The 20,477-nt window shown below is 41.5% G+C and overlaps 1 protein-coding gene across 2 annotated transcripts in view; it reads left to right on the top strand.

Moving 5' to 3' along the window:
• Nucleotides 1–19,623, top strand: part of GNA13 (G protein subunit alpha 13) — a 47,029-nt gene extending 27,406 nt beyond the window's left edge. The window contains exons 3-5 of one of the 2 annotated variants that reach the window (XM_014587164.2): nt 11,845–11,895; nt 15,307–15,834; nt 16,078–19,623. In XM_014587164.2, the coding sequence (XP_014442650.1) occupies nt 11,845–11,895; nt 15,307–15,834; nt 16,078–16,122 (624 nt within the window). In that variant the 3' untranslated portion in view covers nt 16,123–19,623. Of the gene's footprint in view, nt 1–11,844; nt 11,896–15,306; nt 16,050–16,077 lie in introns of those variants that run through there. The other variant, XM_006146829.3, reaches the window with a different exon arrangement.
• The last annotated feature ends 854 nt before the right edge of the window (nt 19,624–20,477 follow it).

Below are 20,477 nucleotides of genomic sequence, written 5' to 3'. Positions count from 1 at the left end.
CTAATTTCACTTGTACAGAGTTAGTGTTTCCTCGGTGTCTTTGGGAATATTCTCACATGTAGTTCTTTCACATAGACTACTGCATGGGCTGATTCTGCAGCCGCCTCAAATTGGGAGGCAGATTGATTTGAGATTGATTTCTTGGGATTGATTTCTCAAACAACTGAGCACTATTGGTAAGCACCTCAGCAGGAGCCGAGGAGAACCATTTCGTCCTTGAAATCATTCGCCTTGTTTTTAATTGACAACTGATGGTTGACCCCACTGTCCCCAACACTCAGCCATACCCTGTCCTCATCTCTCGGCCATTCTCTCAAAGTCTCGAACACGATTATTTTCTCAGAATGTATTTCTTCAGCTGCTGCAATCAGACGTGAGTTAATGGCCTCCAAGTTAAGTGGCATTCCTTGCTTGGAAGGGGACAGTCTCAGTTTTCATTTTTTTATTTTGTGAAGAAATTCTGCTGCGATGAGCCACTGAGTTTTAAATTTTGTGATTGTTTTTTCTGACCCTTGCTTTTCCATGCGTTGGGGATATCATGAAGAATGCTTACCAGTCTGTAAGTGTGGATGGACGCCGTGCTCCTTAGCATAGCCATCATACCCTTCTGGAGTAACCATGATGCTTTGCCATCTGATTGACACCAGAATTATACACATCCTACTATGCCTTACAGCTGTGATGTCCATTCTCTTCCTTCTTAGATGACTGCACGTACTAGTACTGGTTTTTAAATGCCATGGCATGGAAATACTGGTGACTCTTGAAGTATTCTCAAGTTGGAACTGCGTCACTGTAGTTACAGTGCACCAGCCAGTGGTGCAGAGGTGGGAGTGCTGCGCTTGGCCTCTGTCTCCACCCCTCACCTCAGAGGTGGTGGAAGCAGCCGTAGGTGACACAGGAACAAGAGAGTGTGGTGCGTTCCACAGTCGTGGTATCTGCAGCACTGGCATTTGAATTTCCTATCACATCCGTGTCACAAAGTATTCTTTTTATTTTCCCCACCCATTTGGAGGTAAGCTGTACAAAAACAGAAAGTGTGTTGGATCTGACCTGAAGGGTATAGTTTGTAGAAAAACCTTTGATCTAGAATCTGGATAAATAAAAGGAATAACCTAATGTTTCTCAACCAGCCTTTCCTCCTGCCACAAGCCCACACTACCAGAGTTGTAGTTGCACGTACTCTTCCAGTAGTACTCAGTGCCTTGATACATCATGCCAGGTTTCTTTCCAGGTGATGTGTGCCTTGCTTTAAAAAAAAAATCTTTATTTGATCCTCATCTCCTAGACTTTGGAAGTTATATTCTTCAGGCCTGGATCACATTTTAAAGATAGAGATTTTAACTTTTTACCTATTTTCTAGGAGCAGGATTGTCCTCTTCCTAAAAAAAAAAAAAGACAATTTCTTCTTGTGTGTTCTTTGGCTATCCAGGTTGAATTCTGTATCCTTTTAAAGTAATACATTCTAAACCCTGCCCCTTATCTATTTTAGCTCTGCAGAAGAGAGTGTTGAATAAATCTGTCACTGGGCAAGTAAACTGCCAGGTCTCTCCACAACTATAAATTCGTTTAATAGAATTTTTTTTAAACTTATATTCTAAGATTTTTAAACTTGGGATTCCTGACTCATTTGGTCTTTACAGGCAAAGAAAGAATGTTTTTTACAAATGATTCTTGTGAATGGGACCAACCAACATTGAGATAAATCCAAGCTTATATGTAACTTCATAAAAGCTGATATGAAATATAATTCATAGGCCCTTATAGCATTTTTAAAAAACAATTATTTATTTCAATTTCATTTATTATTATTATCTTTTTAAAAAATTTGCTATAGGGCACGTGTGCTCACCAGAGAGAGATGGTGGGGAGGGAGCAGGGGCCGCAGGGAGTAAGAAAGCAAGTTGCCAGGTCCAGGAGTCAAACTGTGGTTGGCCATGTAGAAGTCCAGCACTTTAATCATCACACCACCTGCTGGCTCCCCTTCATAGCATTTTAAAACTCAAGGTACCTGAAACTTACCACTATTCATTCAGTTTGCCAGTAGTCTGTCTTATAGCTAGACCCTAAGTCCACTGGCCATGGTATCCTTGCTTAGACGGAACCTAACTATCCACAAGGCTGAAGAAATACTGAAAGATTTTTCAGAGGGCTATGCAGCTTATATTTTTCAGGCTTACTACAGTAACTTAGAGATTTATCTCACTGGTTTATACAGAGAAAGAAAGAACAAAGGGGCAATGAAACATCTCAGACTTTTACAATCTTAACTGTGAAATGGAGTTTCCCTAGAATTGTATTTAAAATATCTTTCAGTAGCATAAAGTAGACTGGGGAAAGTTACAGGAGTTGCAAATTATCATCAACAGGCCTGACTGTTTTGTTTTTAAGAGAGATTTTTGTTATAGGGAACATGTGGTTACCAGAGAGAGAGAGAGAGAGAAAGCAAGTAAAAAAAATTACACCCACGGAGCATGGCCACACTACAACCCTTCTCCTCCACTCTCCTCTCGGGATCTTGGGCATGCACGCACACACGCCCAGCGTGAGTTTTAAGCCACCGGGTCTGCGACCCGAACTGCTGTCAACTACAACTACGTGGGAGTCCAGCGACATAGCCATTATGCTAACTGTTGGTTCCCTCGAAAGCCTTTTGAGCAAGGTCTTAATACCACTTGTGTCAGCATAATACACCAAAAAGATTGTTGTGGAGCCAGCAGATGGCATGGTGATTAAGGCCCTGGACTCCCACAAGGCCAATCGCGGTTCAAGTCCTGAACTCAGAAGCTTGGAAATCGTTTCTGGAACATCTGCATGTGTGCCCAAAATCCAGAGAGAAGAATAGGGGAGAAGAGACTGCAACATAGTTAACCTCCCTAGGGGATGATTTCTAATGTTTTTTACAAATGATTCTTGTGAATGGGACCAACCAACATTGAGATAAATCCAAGCTTATATGTAACTTCATAAAAGCTGATATGAAATATAATTCATAGGCCCTTATAGCATTTTTAAAAAACAATTATTTATTTCAATTTCATTTATTATTATTATCTTTTTAAAAAATTTGCTATAGGGCACGTGTGCTCACCAGAGAGAGATGGTGGGGAGGGAGCAGGGGCCGCAGGGAGTAAGAAAGCAAGTTGCCAGGTCCAGGAGTCAAACTGTGGTTGGCCATGTAGAAGTCCAGCACTTTAATCATCACACCACCTGCTGGCTCCCCTTCATAGCATTTTAAAACTCAAGGTACCTGAAACTTACCACTATTCATTCAGTTTGCCAGTAGTCTGTCTTATAGCTAGACCCTAAGTCCACTGGCCATGGTATCCTTGCTTAGACGGAACCTAACTATCCACAAGGCTGAAGAAATACTGAAAGATTTTTCAGAGGGCTATGCAGCTTATATTTTTCAGGCTTACTACAGTAACTTAGAGATTTATCTCACTGGTTTATACAGAGAAAGAAAGAACAAAGGGGCAATGAAACATCTCAGACTTTTACAATCTTAACTGTGAAATGGAGTTTCCCTAGAATTGTATTTAAAATATCTTTCAGTAGCATAAAGTAGACTGGGGAAAGTTACAGGAGTTGCAAATTATCATCAACAGGCCTGACTGTTTTGTTTTTAAGAGAGATTTTTGTTATAGGGAACATGTGCTTACCAGAGAGAGAGAGAGAGAGAAAGCAAGAAATCACCTTCCAGGGAGGATGGCCACACCACATCTCTTAGATACACATGCACACACACCTGGCGTGAGTTGTAAGCCGCAGGTTCCAGACTTGAACCTCCGTCAACAACGTGGGGTCCAGCGATGCAACCATTACGCCATCTGCTGGTCCCAACAGGCCTGGCTTTCTATTGTAGCACTGTTAAGCAATGTACAGAGGGAACCAGATCCCACATGACCAACTACAGCTTGAATTCTGGCCCTGACAGCTTGAGAAGCATGCTGGGTGTGTGTGCATGTGCCCAGGGCCCCAATGGAGTGGACAAGTGGAGGACACAAGGGTTGCTGTGTGGCCAGACTCCATTGGCAGCTGGGGGAAATGCTTCCTCTTCCCTCTCCTTTACCCCCCACTACCTGCCCCCTGCCCCCATAATGTGAGAGTACACATCTTCAGGCCATCTTAAATCCATAACATATCTTGTCCAATACTGAAATCCTATACTTATATAGCAAAGATACTAACCAGCATCACTTGAATAATTAGTCCCAACAAATGTGAATTTAAGCTCTGTAGGCACATGGCATAGAAGGAAAGGAGAACTTTCAGTGAGTTGTACAAACTGAGGTTGTCACTTAGGTAGAATTTAGTGATTATTGGTTGAAGCACTGAACTCCTTCCTCATTTTTACCGTTGGGAAATTGAGGCATGGAGAAGTTTAGAGACTTAATATTTAAAAATCCAGAAGACTTTTGATCCCTTCTTTTGAAATTGTTAGGAAAAATAATTGGAAGTAATTTTTCCCAGTATTTCATCCATTATTTACCAAACACTTTCGAAGGGGAAGAAGAAAGACTCCTGGATGCCAGGCACTGTGCCAGCTAGGTGTTGAACTGGCACGAGGACACTGAAGCGCAAGTGAAAGGAAGTGACCGAAGCTCTTGGCTGCCTGTGTACACAGGCACCATCAATCTGCTTCCCTGTCGTACATGATTAAGTTGTAAATAACACATTCTGTATTTTTTTATTTGGAATTTTTCTTTTTTAAAATAAATTTGTGGTTTATTTATTTAACTTTATTTATTGATTCATTTATTTTATTTTAAAATTTGACCAGAGAGGAACAGAGAGAGAAAGAGAGAGAGTGAAAGCAAGCTGCCAGGGCCAGGACTCGAACCACAGTTAGCCATGTGGGAGTCCAGCACCTTTAACCACCACCCCACCTGCTGGTCCCTGATTTGGAATTTTTCTAAGATGATAAAAAGATAGGTTTTCTCTTTGAGAACTTTCCCTGAATTGCCTCGCTCGGAAAGGTACTTACCCTTTTGTCACATGCACTGTGTGCACACATGTATATGTGTGTTTGTGTATCTGTGCATGTGTGTGTTTGAAATCATTTTGGATCAGAATAGCTTAATTTGGAGGAATGTGATCATTTTAATTTTATTTGAATGTTTCTGATAAAATACAGCAAATCTTAATTTGAGGGTCTATTCTTAACAATACCACGGTTTTTAGTTTACAGCCATGCACATTAAAAGGTTCTGAGCCTACCTTATGTCTCCTACTCAGGTCTTTCCAACGGAAGGGTTAGTAGTGCAGCCTGTGACATGAAGTGGTGAAATAAGATTGGAGAGTTACTTTAAAACCAAATGTTCTTTTCATAGGAATAATGTTTAAAGTTTATATTCTTTAAATAGGTACTGGCTGAGCAGTGGGAAAGAAGGCAGAGTCACTTGGCAATAGAGCACCTTCTTTAGGATTTAAAACATGAAAAATGGTTCATCCACACTTAAATGAAAGAAATTCTAAGTATCTTTATTTCAGTCTTACATAGTCTTGATTGCATGAAGGACTTCATAACTCAAACCGATACAACTTCCTTCACTGGACATTGAAATTTAATAATAGCACATGTATTTTTCTGTAATTATTATCTTTAGTAATTTTATGAATTCTTAATGAACAATGGCAGGGTAATAATTTGGATCCAAAGGACCTAAGATCCTCTCTTAGGAAAGGCAGTTAAATCAGTAAGCTTCACGGAATGGAACTTCAAAAAAGAAAAAATATATATGTGCATGTGTGTGTGTTTATTTATTAGTTATTTAGTTTTGCCTCAGGATATGTGCACTTACCAGAGAGAGAGAAAGAGAAAGGGAAAGTGAGAAATCACACACACCCCCGCCCAGGGTGAATGACCACTCCATAGTCCCTTCTCCATGCTCCTCTCAGGATACATGCTCATGTGCCTGGTATGTTTTTTTAAGCCTCTGAGTCTGGGACTCAAACCTTGAAGTCAATCATGTGGAATCCAGCTGCTTTAGCCACCATACACTGGCTAGCCCAATACACACACACACACACACACACACACACACACACACACACACACATTTGTAAGACCAAGAAAAGAAAAAAACACACACATTTCTAAGACCAAGAAAAGAAAAAATAGGGATTGGGTTGGCGGTTGGTGTGGTGGTTAAGGCGCTGGACTCCCACATGGCCATCACAGTTCAAGACCCAGACCTGGCAGCTTGCTTGCTCACTCTTCCTTTCTCTCTCTCTCTCTCTCTCTCTCTCTCTCTCTCTCTTTCTTTCTCTCTGTGTGTGTGTGTGTCTGTCTGTCTGTCTTTCTGTCTGTGTCTCTCTCTCACTTAAAATGGATATAATCTTTGTGCTATCACTAGAGGACATGTGAAAGCTCTAACCAAAGACATAATCTACTGCTGGGCTTTACAGTTAGAAGAAACCTGAGCATTAGCCAGAGAAAGCCGGGAGAGGCCTCTTTAGAACCACGAGGTGCTCCACTTCTGAAGCACGGGCTTTGCCTCCCTATAAAAGAATGAGCATAGAATGGCTCAGGACCCGCACACAGATCTGGCCAACCCCCACTTCTATTTGTGCTTTCTCAATCCACAGCCTTTCCCTTCGGGGTACTCTATCTCCTCGCCCTCAGGCAGGGGTATATGTCTGGTAAAATTAAAAAATAATAATAAATAAAATAAATAATTTTTTAATTAAAAAGAAAAAGTAGGGGGTGGTTTTTCTTCTTTCTCTTTAAATTTTTTTTTTTTTTTTACAAAGAGAGCCACATGGAGCAGAGGTGGTGGGGAATCCTCCAGTGGAATTTGGTCACACTACAGTTTTTCTTCCATTTTTCCAAGATCCTGGGCCTGTACCCACATGTACCTCACATATTTTTCAAGCTGCCAGGGCAAGGATTTAGACCAGTTTCAGTCATGTTGTCAATAGGATCCCAGCTCACCCTGCATAATATAATAATTAACCACTTCACTATGGGACCAGCACAGCCCGTATGTTAAATATCTAAAATCAAAGCATGCATAGTTCAGGTTCATAGTCTTATAAATCCCAAGTCTGAATATGTTATGGAATGAAGAATCTCTTGGATTTCAGAAAGTAATACAGTGCATATGCAGCAGTAGCCACTGTTTGCACCAAGGCATTTGATAGTTTACCATGTAGGGTCAAATTCAGGTCAGGCTTTGCTGCCTAGGAATAATGAATGTTGTCAAGCTTATCAAAAACAAAACAAAAAAAAACAAAAAAACCCAACAACTAAAACTACAGTACCAAACTAGTGGGTTAGTGTTGTGAACCTCTACTTTTGTAACCAGCTTCCTTTTTATTTTTTCAGTTTATTTTCATCCAATAGAGATAAAGAGAGGCTCAGACAGACATACACAGACAGGCATCCCTCAGAGGGTCTTCCTACCTCATGAGACCCCCCCCGCCCCCGCCAGGAGCACAGGTGCTCCCAGCATGTATGAGGGTACCTTCCCTTGCACATTGCCTGTACCGCTGCCCCACCACCACAGGCCTGCGACTTTAATTTAGCACTTACATATTACAGATATTTCATATGTAGCAAGGATATCAAGTACAGTTATTTGATGACTGAATTTCTTATGTTAGTATCACCCAATTTTATTCATTCATTCATTCATTTTTATTTGACCAGAGAAAGACACACAGAGAGAAGGAAAGTGAGAAGGCAAGCTACCAGGTCTGGGACTCAAACCGAGGTTGGCCATGTGGGAGTATCCAACGCCTTAACCACCATGCCACCTGCTGGCCCCAATATAACCAAATTTTGTTGACTGCTACCTTAATGCTGAGTGGAAAGTGAACTTTCAAATCTTGCTGTCATAAATAGCAACTTCTTTAAAACAATTCAGAAGTCATCTTATGAAGTGGACCTAGTGGTGTGATGGTTAAGGCAGTTGGAGGCCCCTGCCCTGTAGCTTGAGAAACCACCATGCACGTGTGCTTGTGTGCATGCCCCAAATCCCGAAGAGAAGGCGAGCTGGGGAGAAGGAATCGTGGCATGGCCATCTCTCACAGTGAGATGCTCTCTCACTTTTTTTTTCTCTCTCACGGGCAACTGCGCATGACCTCTGGCAAACAAAAATGTTTTAGGAAGTATGCCACTCACAACTTTCCTAAGGTCTGTATGAATTTGCAAGCTCTCTCGTGTACCTGTTTCTCTCTACCCTCACAAGCAGTGTGTTGGGTATAAGTGGTTACTTTTGAAAGTGGGAGGGAGAGGTTTGCTGCTTTAGATAATACGTTTATCTTAAGGTTACTTCAGCTTTCATTTATCTCGCCGTAGGCAAAGATAAGCAGTATTAATTGAAAGACATCTTTGTATAGTTGAGCTTTCATCATTGATTTGAATGTGAGATCTATTTTCTCTTGAAACAGAGCTCCCTTGCTCTGGATTCCCTAAAATGACAGGCATCACTCATCCGAGTGGGGAGTCTCAGAATGTGTACCGTAGCTAATGCAGAAGCATCTGCAGAACTCTCTTCTGTGACCTCGGCTTCCTTTCTCGCCACCTAGATTCACTGTTACAGAATAAGCCCCGCGTTTGAGCCGTGCAGGGTAGGACAGACTCGGGATGGAACCCTTGTAACAGTGTGGAGCAGGCATCCTAAGGAAGTTTTCACCTTGGCCATGGAATTCTGGGATCGCTAAGGACACCGTCTGGAAGCACATAAAGCAATGTGCTCAGAACTGTTCAGCACAACACTGTTCATTTTGAAAATATTGAAACTATTAAAAAGAAACAAGTCAAATATTCTACATTAGATTCATGGTTTGTATAGAAGTTTTTAACATACAAATACTTAGAATTATTATAACCACTAACATTTTACTTACCAGCCCAGCTGCCAAGGTGCAGCAGTAGCACTAAATGCCTTATGCCGGAGGCCTGTGGTTCTGATTCTGGGTCAGCTTGAAGAATATTCCAGGTGCATTCAGGATCCTAAGGAGTTGGGGGGGAAGGGGATTGTGTCATGACAAGATTCTATTGAGGGCACATAGAAGTGTGTACTCTGTGGCATCTACTTCAGTGTAACAGAATTGATGATATTTAATTTTAAATTTTAATTTATTTTTTCAGAGAGATTTTTGCTATAGGGCACATGTGCTCATGAGAAAGACAGAAAGCGAGAAATCACTCCTCAGGGCGATGACTATGACGTAGTCTCTTCTCCAAACCCCTCTTGGAATCTTGGACATGTGTGCACACACATACCCAGGGTGAGTTTTAAACCACTGGGTCTGGAACTTGAACTGCAGTTGACTATGTGGGAGTCCAGCAATGTAACCACTACACCATCTGCTGGTCCCTTAATTTTTATTTTTAAAGCACTTGAAATATATAGCCTCTGGACCAGCAGTTAGTGTAATGGCTATGTCGCTGGACTCCCACGTAGTCGACCGTGGTTGGAGTCCCGGACCAGGTGGCTTAAACTCACACTGGGCGCATGTGCGTGCGTGCCCAAGATCCCAAGAGGAGAATGGTGGAAAAGGGATTGCAGATTGGCCATCCCCCCTGGGGGGGTGATTTCCTGCTTTCTGTCTCTCTGTCTCTGTCTGGCGAGCGCATGCGCCCTATAGCAAAAAACCTCAAAAAAAAATATATATATAGCCTCATTTGGGTTGTACAGTCCTATAATAATTAGTGATTTTATTTAAAAATGAAGCTCAGATTCCTTTTGAGGACCATATGATGGTACTCATCAAAAATTAACATACTAGTTTTTCATTAAAATGTGCGATATGTATAATGCAAAGTGTCCAAACAAGTTTGATCAGATTATTTATTTAGCCCCAAATATTCATTAAAGATTTTTTTCTTTTACTTTCTCTATATGATCATCATTAGATGTTGTAAATACGCTAACAACATTCTAGGTCCATAAAACAGCATCAGTTTCCACTGCTCATTATCATGAGGAAATTATAGGCAGCCCCTCCCACCCCACCACACATTCTCCTCCACGATGGACTTCAAGGAAGCAATTCCAGAGTGTGCTCCACAGACCCCTGGGGTGCTCCAGAACCCTGTGTGGGTGGGTGGTCTTCGAGTTGAAAGTGCGTTGTATTCTCTGTGATGGGAGGGGAGGCACAGCGAAACCACTCCCACGCAGGACTGTTGTCTCTGGGAAAGGCATGGGCTGCTGGGTGCAGAGAGAGCTGAACTCCCCTCGTTTTTCATGCAACGCCATTTTTACTGGACAGGATAAATAACTTATTCCGGCTTGAGCGTTTGACAGGGATTTTTTAGAAGATGAACTTTCCTGTTGGTTTAAGGAAAATAAACATTGTTGCCAGTGATAAAATTTAAGCCTTCCAGTGAAAATTAGAATTTAGGAAAACTTGTATCTATTGCTGAGAGATTGTGACAACTGCCCAATACTTAAGACTTTTGGTGAGGTGGGGTGACAGTGACAAGTACAATCTTGATCGTCTTCTGTAGTGATCCACGCCAGTAGTTGGAAGATCTGCATAATGTAATAAATGACCCACTATGTTCCAGACGACCAGCAGAATCATGGGTGGGTAAGGATCCATTTAAAGTATGGCTAGGCCAATGGATTTCAGTGTAACAGAGTACAGAAGTTAGTTGGTTGCATTTGCAGTTGCACAGGTAACTAACATTTAAGAAACTACCACATGTCGAATTTTGGAGTAGTAACAGAATATTTATATTATCTGAAAAGGTTATGGGAATACTCTTCTCTTTTCTAAATACTTTCATATACTTCGGCCAAAATAACCTGCTGTATAGTTCAAATGCAGAATCAGTCTTTCTGCCTTCAATTAAGCTCTACAAAGATGGGGTAACATGTCTTGGGCTTGTTACTATTTTTTTTAAATGAATGTATAAGTAAAATATTTGTTAAAACTTCTCAGGTTTATCAATACTTTATAATATGGTGAATATTGATAGCAGTAATCCATAAAACAGAAGCTTTTTAGGGATCCTCAAAAATCTAAAGATATACAAAGGAATCTTAAGAACAGAAGTTTGAAAACTGCTGCTTTAAGGCCTGTGACTACAGGAGTGGTCCAGGTCAACTCCTGAGCTGCAGAAACTGGGGCCCCACCCAGACCGCCCTCGGCAGAATCTGCAGTCAGTCAGGTCTCAAGGTGCTTCTCTTCCTGTGCACTAGTGCAGCAGTGCCTTAGGGGCCGGGCACAGCTGGGGTGGGGCAGGGGAGTAGGAGATGCAGACACAGAGCCCCTCCTTCAGAATGGCTCCCCTCTTCTCTGTGTCCTTTAGGATGCCTTTGCTTGGAGGGCTAATAAAATAACGGGCTCAGGGCAGGCCGTGCAGGGAACGAAGACCCCCTGGAGATGCAATGCCTGCAGCACTGTCCAGAACCTTCCTGAGCAGTGTGTCCAGGCGCATGCCTGTCCCTGGGGCGTTTACGATTCTCACCTCCTTTCGAGTGTCCTTTCATCTCCACTGTTAGCACCCTACGACAGAAGAGGCAGACAGAAGTAATTTCACTCAGATTTTAGTTGTAGGTGTATGTTTTATTAAAAAGCACTTTTACTTTTTAATTACATTTTCCCTTTGGATATATAGTTACATCAAAAAGCATGCATTTTTTGGTAATCCTGTTCAAGTAGATGGTTCCTTGGAATACTGCTTACGCAGTGGCAGAACAGGCTCTCTTCACATTTTTAGAAAGGCTAAGGCTGACTGTTTAGTCCGAAATCAGTAGTCACCGATTGACTAAACATTTAGAAATGTCCCGCGTAAACTACAACTAGACGGTATAATGTAAACTGTTGTAATTAGGACTTTCATTTCTAAGCCCTAATAAGTATTTATTTTCTTCTTGTTTTTAGGGTGAATCTGTCAAATATTTTCTGGATAACTTGGATAAACTTGGAGAACCAGTAAGTTTTTAAACTGAATGTTTGTGGGTTTTGCCTTTGAAAGCAGTAGTCAGAATGCCAATGTTTTTATTGAGGGGGGGGGCACCTTGTTAAGAAGTGTAGAAAAATTATGTATTAAGCTTTTGCTTCTTCCAAGTGGCAGATTCTGACTCTTCCTGCTGTATTTAGAGTGAATAGTAGCTCTGAATGTTGAATGATTTTTATTTTTTTCAAAATAAAAACGTATTTAATTTTTCAGCTGCAACACTTCTTTTTCTCCCTCTACTGTCCAGCAGGTTTCTGCCATTTTCTTGAGGGAAAGCCCTTACCCACTCTTTATGGGTGTAAAACCACTTAGAGAAAGAAGTGTATGTTTGAAAGTGAGATTACACGTTGCCTGTTATACTTTATTGTCTTTGGGTTTTTTTGTTTGTTTGTTTGTTTGTTTTTGTTTTGTAATGGTAAGCAGAAATGGAAAGAACACAGTAGGTTGGTTGATTTTCAAACCTTTCAGCAAAGGAAATTGTTCATTTCGAGACCCCTGTATGTTGTGTTACAGTGTAGCAGGCAGGGCTAGATTCCAGAGGCTTGTTGAAGACTCCACCTTTGGGACCGTCAAATGGCATTGATGGTTACACTGGCCTCCCACTTAGGGTGGTTAGAGTCCTGGATCCGGTGGCTTAAAACTCACACTGGGTATGTGTGCATTCATGCCCAGGATCCCAAGAGGAGAATGGAAGAGAAGGGATTGACCATTCCCCCTGGGGAATGATTTCTCACTTTTTGTCTCTCCAGTGAGTGCATGTGCCCTATAGCGGTAATCTCTCTAAAACAAACAAAACAAATTGAACATTTTTTAAAAAAGGACTCCACCTTGGGCCTTTGAAAGGAGGAGGCCCCCTTAGCGGAACCTGCTGCCTGTAGTGGATCCCTGCGAGCCAGCACCTCTCAGCCAGGGCTCGGACTTCCTGAGTGCACTGCAGGTGGAGAGGCTCTGCTTGTCTGTCCTCCCTGTGGAACTTAGCAGAAGAGTTCACGGGACGAAAGGTCCTTGCTGCTTAGGAAATTTTTGGAAGCCATCAACCTAGAGTTATCTGTTACTGATTTTTTTTTTTTTGCCATAGGCCATGTGCTTCCCGAGAGAGACCAAAAGGAGAGGGAAAGAAAGAAATCACCCCGCATCTCCGGGGATGGCTTCACTGCAATCCCTTCTGCTCGCCATTCTCTTGGGATTTGGGGCACACATGCACAGTCAGCTATGTGGGTTCCAGCGCCTTAACATTATGCCATCTGCTTGCCCTGCTACCTCTTTTTTTAAAAAATTGTTTATTGTTATTTTTAATTTGCTATAAAGCACTTGGGCTCACCAGAGAGAGAGAGAGAAAGGGAAAGTGAAAAAGCAAGCCGCGAGATTCGGGACTTGAAACACAGCCGTTTGGGGGTGTATGGGGCTCTAGTGTCTTAACCACTACTACGCCAGCTGCTGGCCTCTACCTGCCTTTCTTAAAGCAAATTTCTGTTAAAAATTTTAACATGGTCTTATGTATTGGAGGGCTTTTTAAATAGTTTTTCCATGAATGAGAGAGTACCCTAGCAGGGTCTTAAGGATGTGATCCATCCCCACCCTCAGCCAGCCCCAGTCATGGGCACGTGTGTGTCACACTCAGGAAGGGCTCTAGAGGTGAACCTAGAACTTTCTTATGTGAGTCAGTTTCGGAATATCTTATTTTACTGCTGCTCCAAAACCCTTGAGGTTTTTAGTTTTAAAAATGTAGCTGAAGCAGCCCACCCTCAATGGCACACATTGGACACTGCTGTTGGCAGGCTGAGGCCACATGGGGAGCCCACATTTCATTCCTTGTCCACCCTGAAAAGTTCAGTGTGGTAACCAGTGTCTGTGAGTCCCATCTGCCCAGGAGGCTGAGCCAGTGACATGGCAGGGCCCTGTCTGAAAATTATATATGCACATACAACATATATGTGCACACACACATACATATATGCACACAAATACATATACACACATTTTTTTTTCTGCCTATTTCTTAAACACAGGTGTCCTCTGGAAGTTGAGATCTCCATAATTTGTGATATTTTTAAGAATCATTTTTATTTAACTCTATCCATTTATCTGTCTATCTATCTGGACAGAGTGAGAGTGAGAGAGAGAGAGAGAGAGAGAGAGAAAGTGAGAAAGCAAGCCGCCAGGTCTGGGACTCAAACCATGGTCAACCATGTGGGAGTCCAGTGCCCTTAACCACCATGCCACCTGCCAGTCCCCATAATTTGTTTTTTACTCATTCAGTCCACATCAGTGAAACTTGATATTAAGATGTATTAAGATCTGTTTTGTTGTCACTTTTCCACCCAGTTGGATTGTAAGCCTTTAAAAAAGTTAGATGTATATCAAATGGAAAGAAACTGTAGTGGATAAACAGGTTTTTAAAGTTAACTTCTCATTTCCCAGTCCAAGCAGCGCCAACTTGACCTCTCGTCTCCATTTACCTTTTCAGATAGGTGTCCCGAGCACACGGTTCGCAGTAGGTCCTCTCCTCTTCACCTCGGCCCTTGATTTGTTCCCTCCACGACACATACTGCAGTTGGTGATTACCTTGCCTTTGCCTATCTCTTTCCGTAAGGGCAAAGTCTCTCTCTCTCTCTCTCTCGATTGTGGAGACTTGAGTTCCTGGCGCCTAGTGACCATGCCTGGCATGAAATAGGCAACAGCCTTTGAATGAGCAGCTCTGGGACAACTTCAGTTTGTAGTCACTGCTTAGAATGTTATGTTGAGGGACTTGCAGTTAGCGTAATGGCTATGTCACTGGACTCCCATGTAGTCGACCGCGGTTCAAGTCCTGGACCCGGTGGCTTAAACTCACACTGGGCGCATGTGCATGTGTGCCCAAGATCCCGAGTGGAGAATGGAGAAGGGATTGCGACGTGGCCATCCCCCCGGGGGTTGATTTCTCACATTCTGTCTCTCTGTCTCTGGCAAGTGTACAAGCCATATAGCAAAAAATCTCAACAACAACACGAATAAATGAATAAACTATAGCAAAAAGAAGAAGAAAAAATGTTACTAAAAAGATCATTGGAAAGATCAGCAGATCATTGGACTCCCATGTTGTTGACCCCAATTTGAGTCCCGGACATGGCGACTTAATAAAATTTACACCAGGAGCCTGTGCGTGCATTCCCAAGATCCCAAGAGGAGAATGGAAGAGGAGGGATTGCTGCATAGACATCCCCCCCAGGGGGTGATTTCTCACTTTCTCTCTCTCTCTGTCTCTCTCTGCCTCTCGAGTGACTGCACACACCCTATAGCAAAAACCTCTCTTAAAAAAAAAGATCTTTGGATCAGTTAGTTCATTAAAAGTTCTAAAATTACTTACGGATTACTAAGTATAAAACAACTTTCTTTTCCTCTTCCAGGATTACATTCCATCCCAGCAGGATATTCTTCTTGCCAGAAGACCCACTAAAGGCATCCATGAGTATGACTTTGAAATTAAAAATGTTCCTTTCAAAATGGTTGATGTAGGTGGTCAAAGGTCAGAAAGGAAACGTTGGTTCGAATGCTTCGACAGTGTGACATCGATACTTTTCCTTGTTTCTTCAAGTGAATTTGACCAGGTTCTTATGGAAGACCGACTGACCAATCGCCTTACAGAATCTCTGAACATTTTTGAAACAATCGTCAATAACCGGGTTTTCAGCAATGTCTCCATAATTCTCTTCTTAAACAAGACAGACTTGCTGGAGGAGAAAGTGCAAATTGTGAGCATAAAAGACTACTTCCTAGAATTTGAAGGGGATCCCCACTGCTTAAGAGACGTCCAAAAATTCCTGGTGGAATGTTTCCGGAACAAACGCCGGGACCAGCAGCAGAAGCCCTTGTACCACCACTTCACCACGGCGATCAACACGGAGAACATCCGCCTCGTTTTCCGCGACGTGAAGGATACTATTCTTCATGACAACCTCAAGCAGCTTATGCTACAGTGATGTACAGAGACCTGCTATTTTAATATCTTTTTGTGTTTTTGACTGTTTTCTGTTTGTTTCGTTTTTTTTTTTTTTTTTTAATAGCAGTTTACAACAGGAATTAGAAACATCTTGATTCTTTAACTTCTTGGAAATCTTAGTACTCCTCTGCGGCCTTGTTTGTGGCTGAAAGCTGCCCTCGTTTTCCGCGACGTGAAGGATACTATTCTTCATGACAACCTCAAGCAGCTTATGCTACAGTGATGTACAGAGACCTGCTATTTTAATATCTTTTTGTGTTTTTGACTGTTTTCTGTTTGTTTCGTTTTTTTTTTTTTTTTTAATAGCAGTTTACAACAGGAATTAGAAACATCTTGATTCTTTAACTTCTTGGAAATCTTAGTACTCCTCTGCGGCCTTGTTTGTGGCTGAAAGCTGCTGAATAACACATCGCCAATATCTGCTGAAATTCAGGCTTTGATTTATTTCACTGTGGCTTCCATTCCAGTCCACTTAGAACTTCCCAGCTGACCTCAGACTAGGTATCTTTCAGGCTTTAAGTCCTTCCACTTTTCAGACTGAATTCTCCTGTAGTGCCAAGTGTAGACAGTGTCCTTAAATACTTGCAGGTATGGATTAAGAGCACTCAGTCTACGTAGCGGTGCCACTTGTTGCCTGGCTTCGTGGTGACCTGCTGTTTGGAAAGGGCTGTTGGAAGGACACCGGGTTCATCTGAGGAATGGCATTCTGCAGATGGACACGGGTTTCGTCTTCCTGTTTTCTAGTAGCTTACATGCACAACAGTTGTTTTCTTGTCCATGTCTGGTTCCTGAAGGTAATGTTCTTAGTGTTTTAAAGTTTACATAAGGATTTCTGGTCTGATGCTAACACAGAGTTCACAGATGGTACCAGGGAGCAAAGGGCAAGCAGATGCCACAGATACAGTGTCTGGTCACAAGTTTCGAGCGAAATACAGCTTGCCTTTTCATATTTAATGGTCATGTAATTTAACATGCCATATATAAACGTTCCGGCCATAGCCGCAACTCAGAACTGTAAGTAGCTTGGCAAGAGAACTTCTCTAATACACGTACCTATTCCAGGGTGCTGTGTGTTTCACCTTTGAACCCTGTCCCACTGGGTTCCGGTCCTTGCTGCAGGAAATCAGTTACACCATCATAGACCTCCTTTTTTCTTTGCTCTCCTGTCCATTCCCATCGACTCCAAACTAGCATTTAATGGGGTTTTTGTGTTTGGAGCTTGCCAAGGGCAGTAGGTTGCTGTCAAAATTCTCAAGAGGCATTATTTGAGGTTCCTGTTCATTCTTGGTCTGTCTCTGAAAGATGCAGTTTAGAATGTGTATGTTTGTGTAATTGTTTATGAAATGCCAGCTTTATTGAGGTACATTTTAAGTGTTTCAAGGATACTTCTAAGGATAAGTAGTGGCTTTTTTAGTTCCCACCTCAAGATGATTACATTTGACCTCCCGTACTGCTTTCCAAACTAAAACCTGCCAGTGAAGTAGCTTGGTGACCCCAGACACATTCATAGTGAGCCCATCGGAGTGGCTGGTTTGCAGTACTAATAAATTCTACCCTCGAGGTTCTAGGCAGTATCAAAATTGGACTAGAGAAACAGAACTGTGAGGCTGGTGACAGTTGGAAAAGCCTGACAGCTTTTCTGCTTTTTCTGAAAATCGTGAATAAGACTGTGATATCTGTCACTTTACTGTATAGCAGACTGTGTTCTCAGGTGTTTGGTCCATGAACGATGGCCAGCCTTCCGGAGCACCCTGCCTTCCCAGGCAGTGGCACTTGTTCCGTCTTGCTGTCTGGTGTAAGAGCAAGGCTTGTCGGTGAGCTAACCAGGGATTGTTCTGGACATACCTGAATTCTCTTGCACTTGAAGTTCCACTAGCAGATCCATGTAACTTCCAGCGATTTCCTGCCCTGGTCATACGTGAGCTACAGACACGAAACCCAGCATCATAATGCAGGCGTTCACAGTGTAAATCATGCATGTTTGAATAGTTCTACATCTAGTGTTTCTTGCCAAAAATAATCTACTGTGTAAATTCCCAGTGTAGCATAATCTCAGTGCTAACGAACATCAGACTGTATTGTATGCAGTAGCAGTTGGACTGTGGTGGAGAGTCTGCAGATTTAGTAAATAGTTTTTGATTGAATGGCCAAAATGTTTTAATTCTATTGAAGGCTAAAGTCAACTCCTTACAGAAAGAGGTCATCTTTGTCTTATTTTAGTAATATTTAAGATCTTTGTATGAACCACAAATACATTGCCTGACAAAGCAGAAATCACCAAGTGTCCCCAGGTGACTGTCTACAAGAACTGCTAAAATACCAAACAGATCTTGTAGTGTGTGGGGGGATTTGCCTCTTTTTTTCTCTGATACTTGTGATGTCTCAGAATCAACATTTTTTTTTAAATAAAAAAGAATAATAAAATATAGAATATATTTTGAGAGAGCAAATCAATCTAGACAGGCCGTATTAGGTTCAATCCGAAGGCTTTTGCCCACGTTTTTAAAAACACGCTGTTTTAAAACCATTTGAAGGAGCCTTAAACTTGCATCATGAAAACCAGATTCTTTTGAAATACCACTATATGAAGAGGGATTTGAAATTTAGTGAACAGAATCAAAAAGGTGCTCATAATTTTTACTATGCCAACTTGCCCCTGATCTCTAAAAACATAACTTGTTGTACTTTGGTATTTTCCATTTTTTTAATCTTCGTGGTTATGATTTGTAATAAAGTGTGCCTAATTCTGTGCTACTATGTGTTCTTAAATCTGAATGCCTTCCCACTTAATTCTGAAGAAATATCACACAAGTGTCTTAGTTGACCTTGAAGAAATTTTTAACATACGGAGTTGCCTTATAAGTCAAAGAACACCACCAATTTAGACCTTAACTTTGTATAGGGAAAGGGCTTTGTCAGATGTTTTCTAAATTATTCAAAGCAAGCCTCTGCCATTTATGTTATTTTTAATAACTTCAGTTGTTGCTTTCTGCCAAATAGTGCATTAAATTGGATTTTTTGTTTCAGTTTTATTATCTGGAAAGGGCACTCAATAGCTAGAGTGCAACTGTAACCAAAGAAGGCAGTGTGGAATGAAAAAGGTCATTTTTGATTGGTTTTCTCCTAAATTGCATTGGCATGTAGTTCACATAAAGAAGGTCTTCGGTTACTCACTCTGGGGCTGTTTAGGGAAATCGGTCGCTTGTGGCAGTGGTTGGTTTAAAGTAGAAGGAAATAAGATCACCTTGATAATAAAAGAAACGATGGATGTATTGATTTGGACTCAACAGAAATCTCATGCCCTACAATTTTTTTAATAAGAAGGAGGGGGTAAAACTTTCCATGTATACCTGAATTCATGTATTTATGTTTTTGATAAAATGTATTTGCAGCATTAGTTCACATATCCGGTTATGCCTTATTTATATAAACAATAAAGTTACCAAGTTATGCTGTTATGTTCTGAAAGTCAAATCACTATTTGGGAAACCCTCAAATTGGTGCTTTCATTCTGTAATGATACATTTAAACCAAGCCCCAAACCCAACCATTTGAAACGTGATTCTCTCCATTGCAATTTGTAGCCATGTTATTTCTGTATATGTAACAAGAAGGCTAAATATCAGTGTTAACTCTTAATATTTTGTTTGAATCCATGGAATCATGCCTGTAAAGCCCAGTCAAGCATTTGTAACAAACTCCCTAATAAACCTAGACAAAGTCACTCTGTCACCTTTTCATTTGTTTTAGTTTTACAGGAGGAATCGAGCAGAAACAGAAGTTTTGCATGTGTCTCACTTGGAAGCCTGCCTCGTGCCTAGTCGCTTCGTCTCTTCCCCAGTGTTTCATTATGCCAAAGTTCATTAATCACCAATGACCCATCCTTAAGTCATGCTGCTCTGGTCCAAGTACTGATTTTTTTTTTTTAAATGTAATAATAGGATACAGGTTGGCCTTGCAGTCTGCCTGAGAAGGAGAGAGAGAATGAGTGAGTTTGTATCTCCACGTTCCAAATAAAGCAGGTGATCCAGAACACACTTATTATTTCACGGTACAAGGTTAGGGCTTAGTAAATTTGTGCTAGAGATTGACGCATCAGTCTAAACCTGAACATTGTAAACAGGTTCAACTATACGGCTTTTTCAAGTGCCATCAGGTAGATAATAGCCTTGGGCCGGGAGAGGATTGTTAACATCATATGAAGTTCGGCGTTTGCACCTCTGGCTTGCTTATGTCTGGACTTGAATGTATAGTTAGCAGTTAACGGTGTCTGCTCCTGTGGCGTTCAGTTCTGACCATCCGGGTTCAGACGCCAGAGCTTATCTAGAACACTGATTGTTTTCGAAAGCATTAATGAGATGGCAGTATTGTCTGGGTTAATAAGTTTTGTGACCTATACAGATCTCTTTGTGATAATGATGAAAATTTACAGATGGGTCGCATTGAGACCCACCACTCATAAATTCTCTGTCAGTGACTATCACCCGATAGCAGTCTCCTATTTACTTGGTATGTGATTTTGGTTTGTATTTAGAAAGCTTGTTCATGATCGTGCTTGCCATAGTAAGTGATAGACTT

Source organism: Tupaia chinensis, unplaced genomic scaffold (genome assembly GCF_000334495.1).
Source record: "Tupaia chinensis unplaced genomic scaffold, TupChi_1.0 Scaffold000187_1, whole genome shotgun sequence".
Classification (NCBI taxonomy): Eukaryota; Metazoa; Chordata; class Mammalia; order Scandentia; family Tupaiidae; genus Tupaia; species Tupaia belangeri.
Note: the sequence above shows the minus strand (reverse complement) of the source record. Positions and strands in the feature narration are given on the sequence as shown.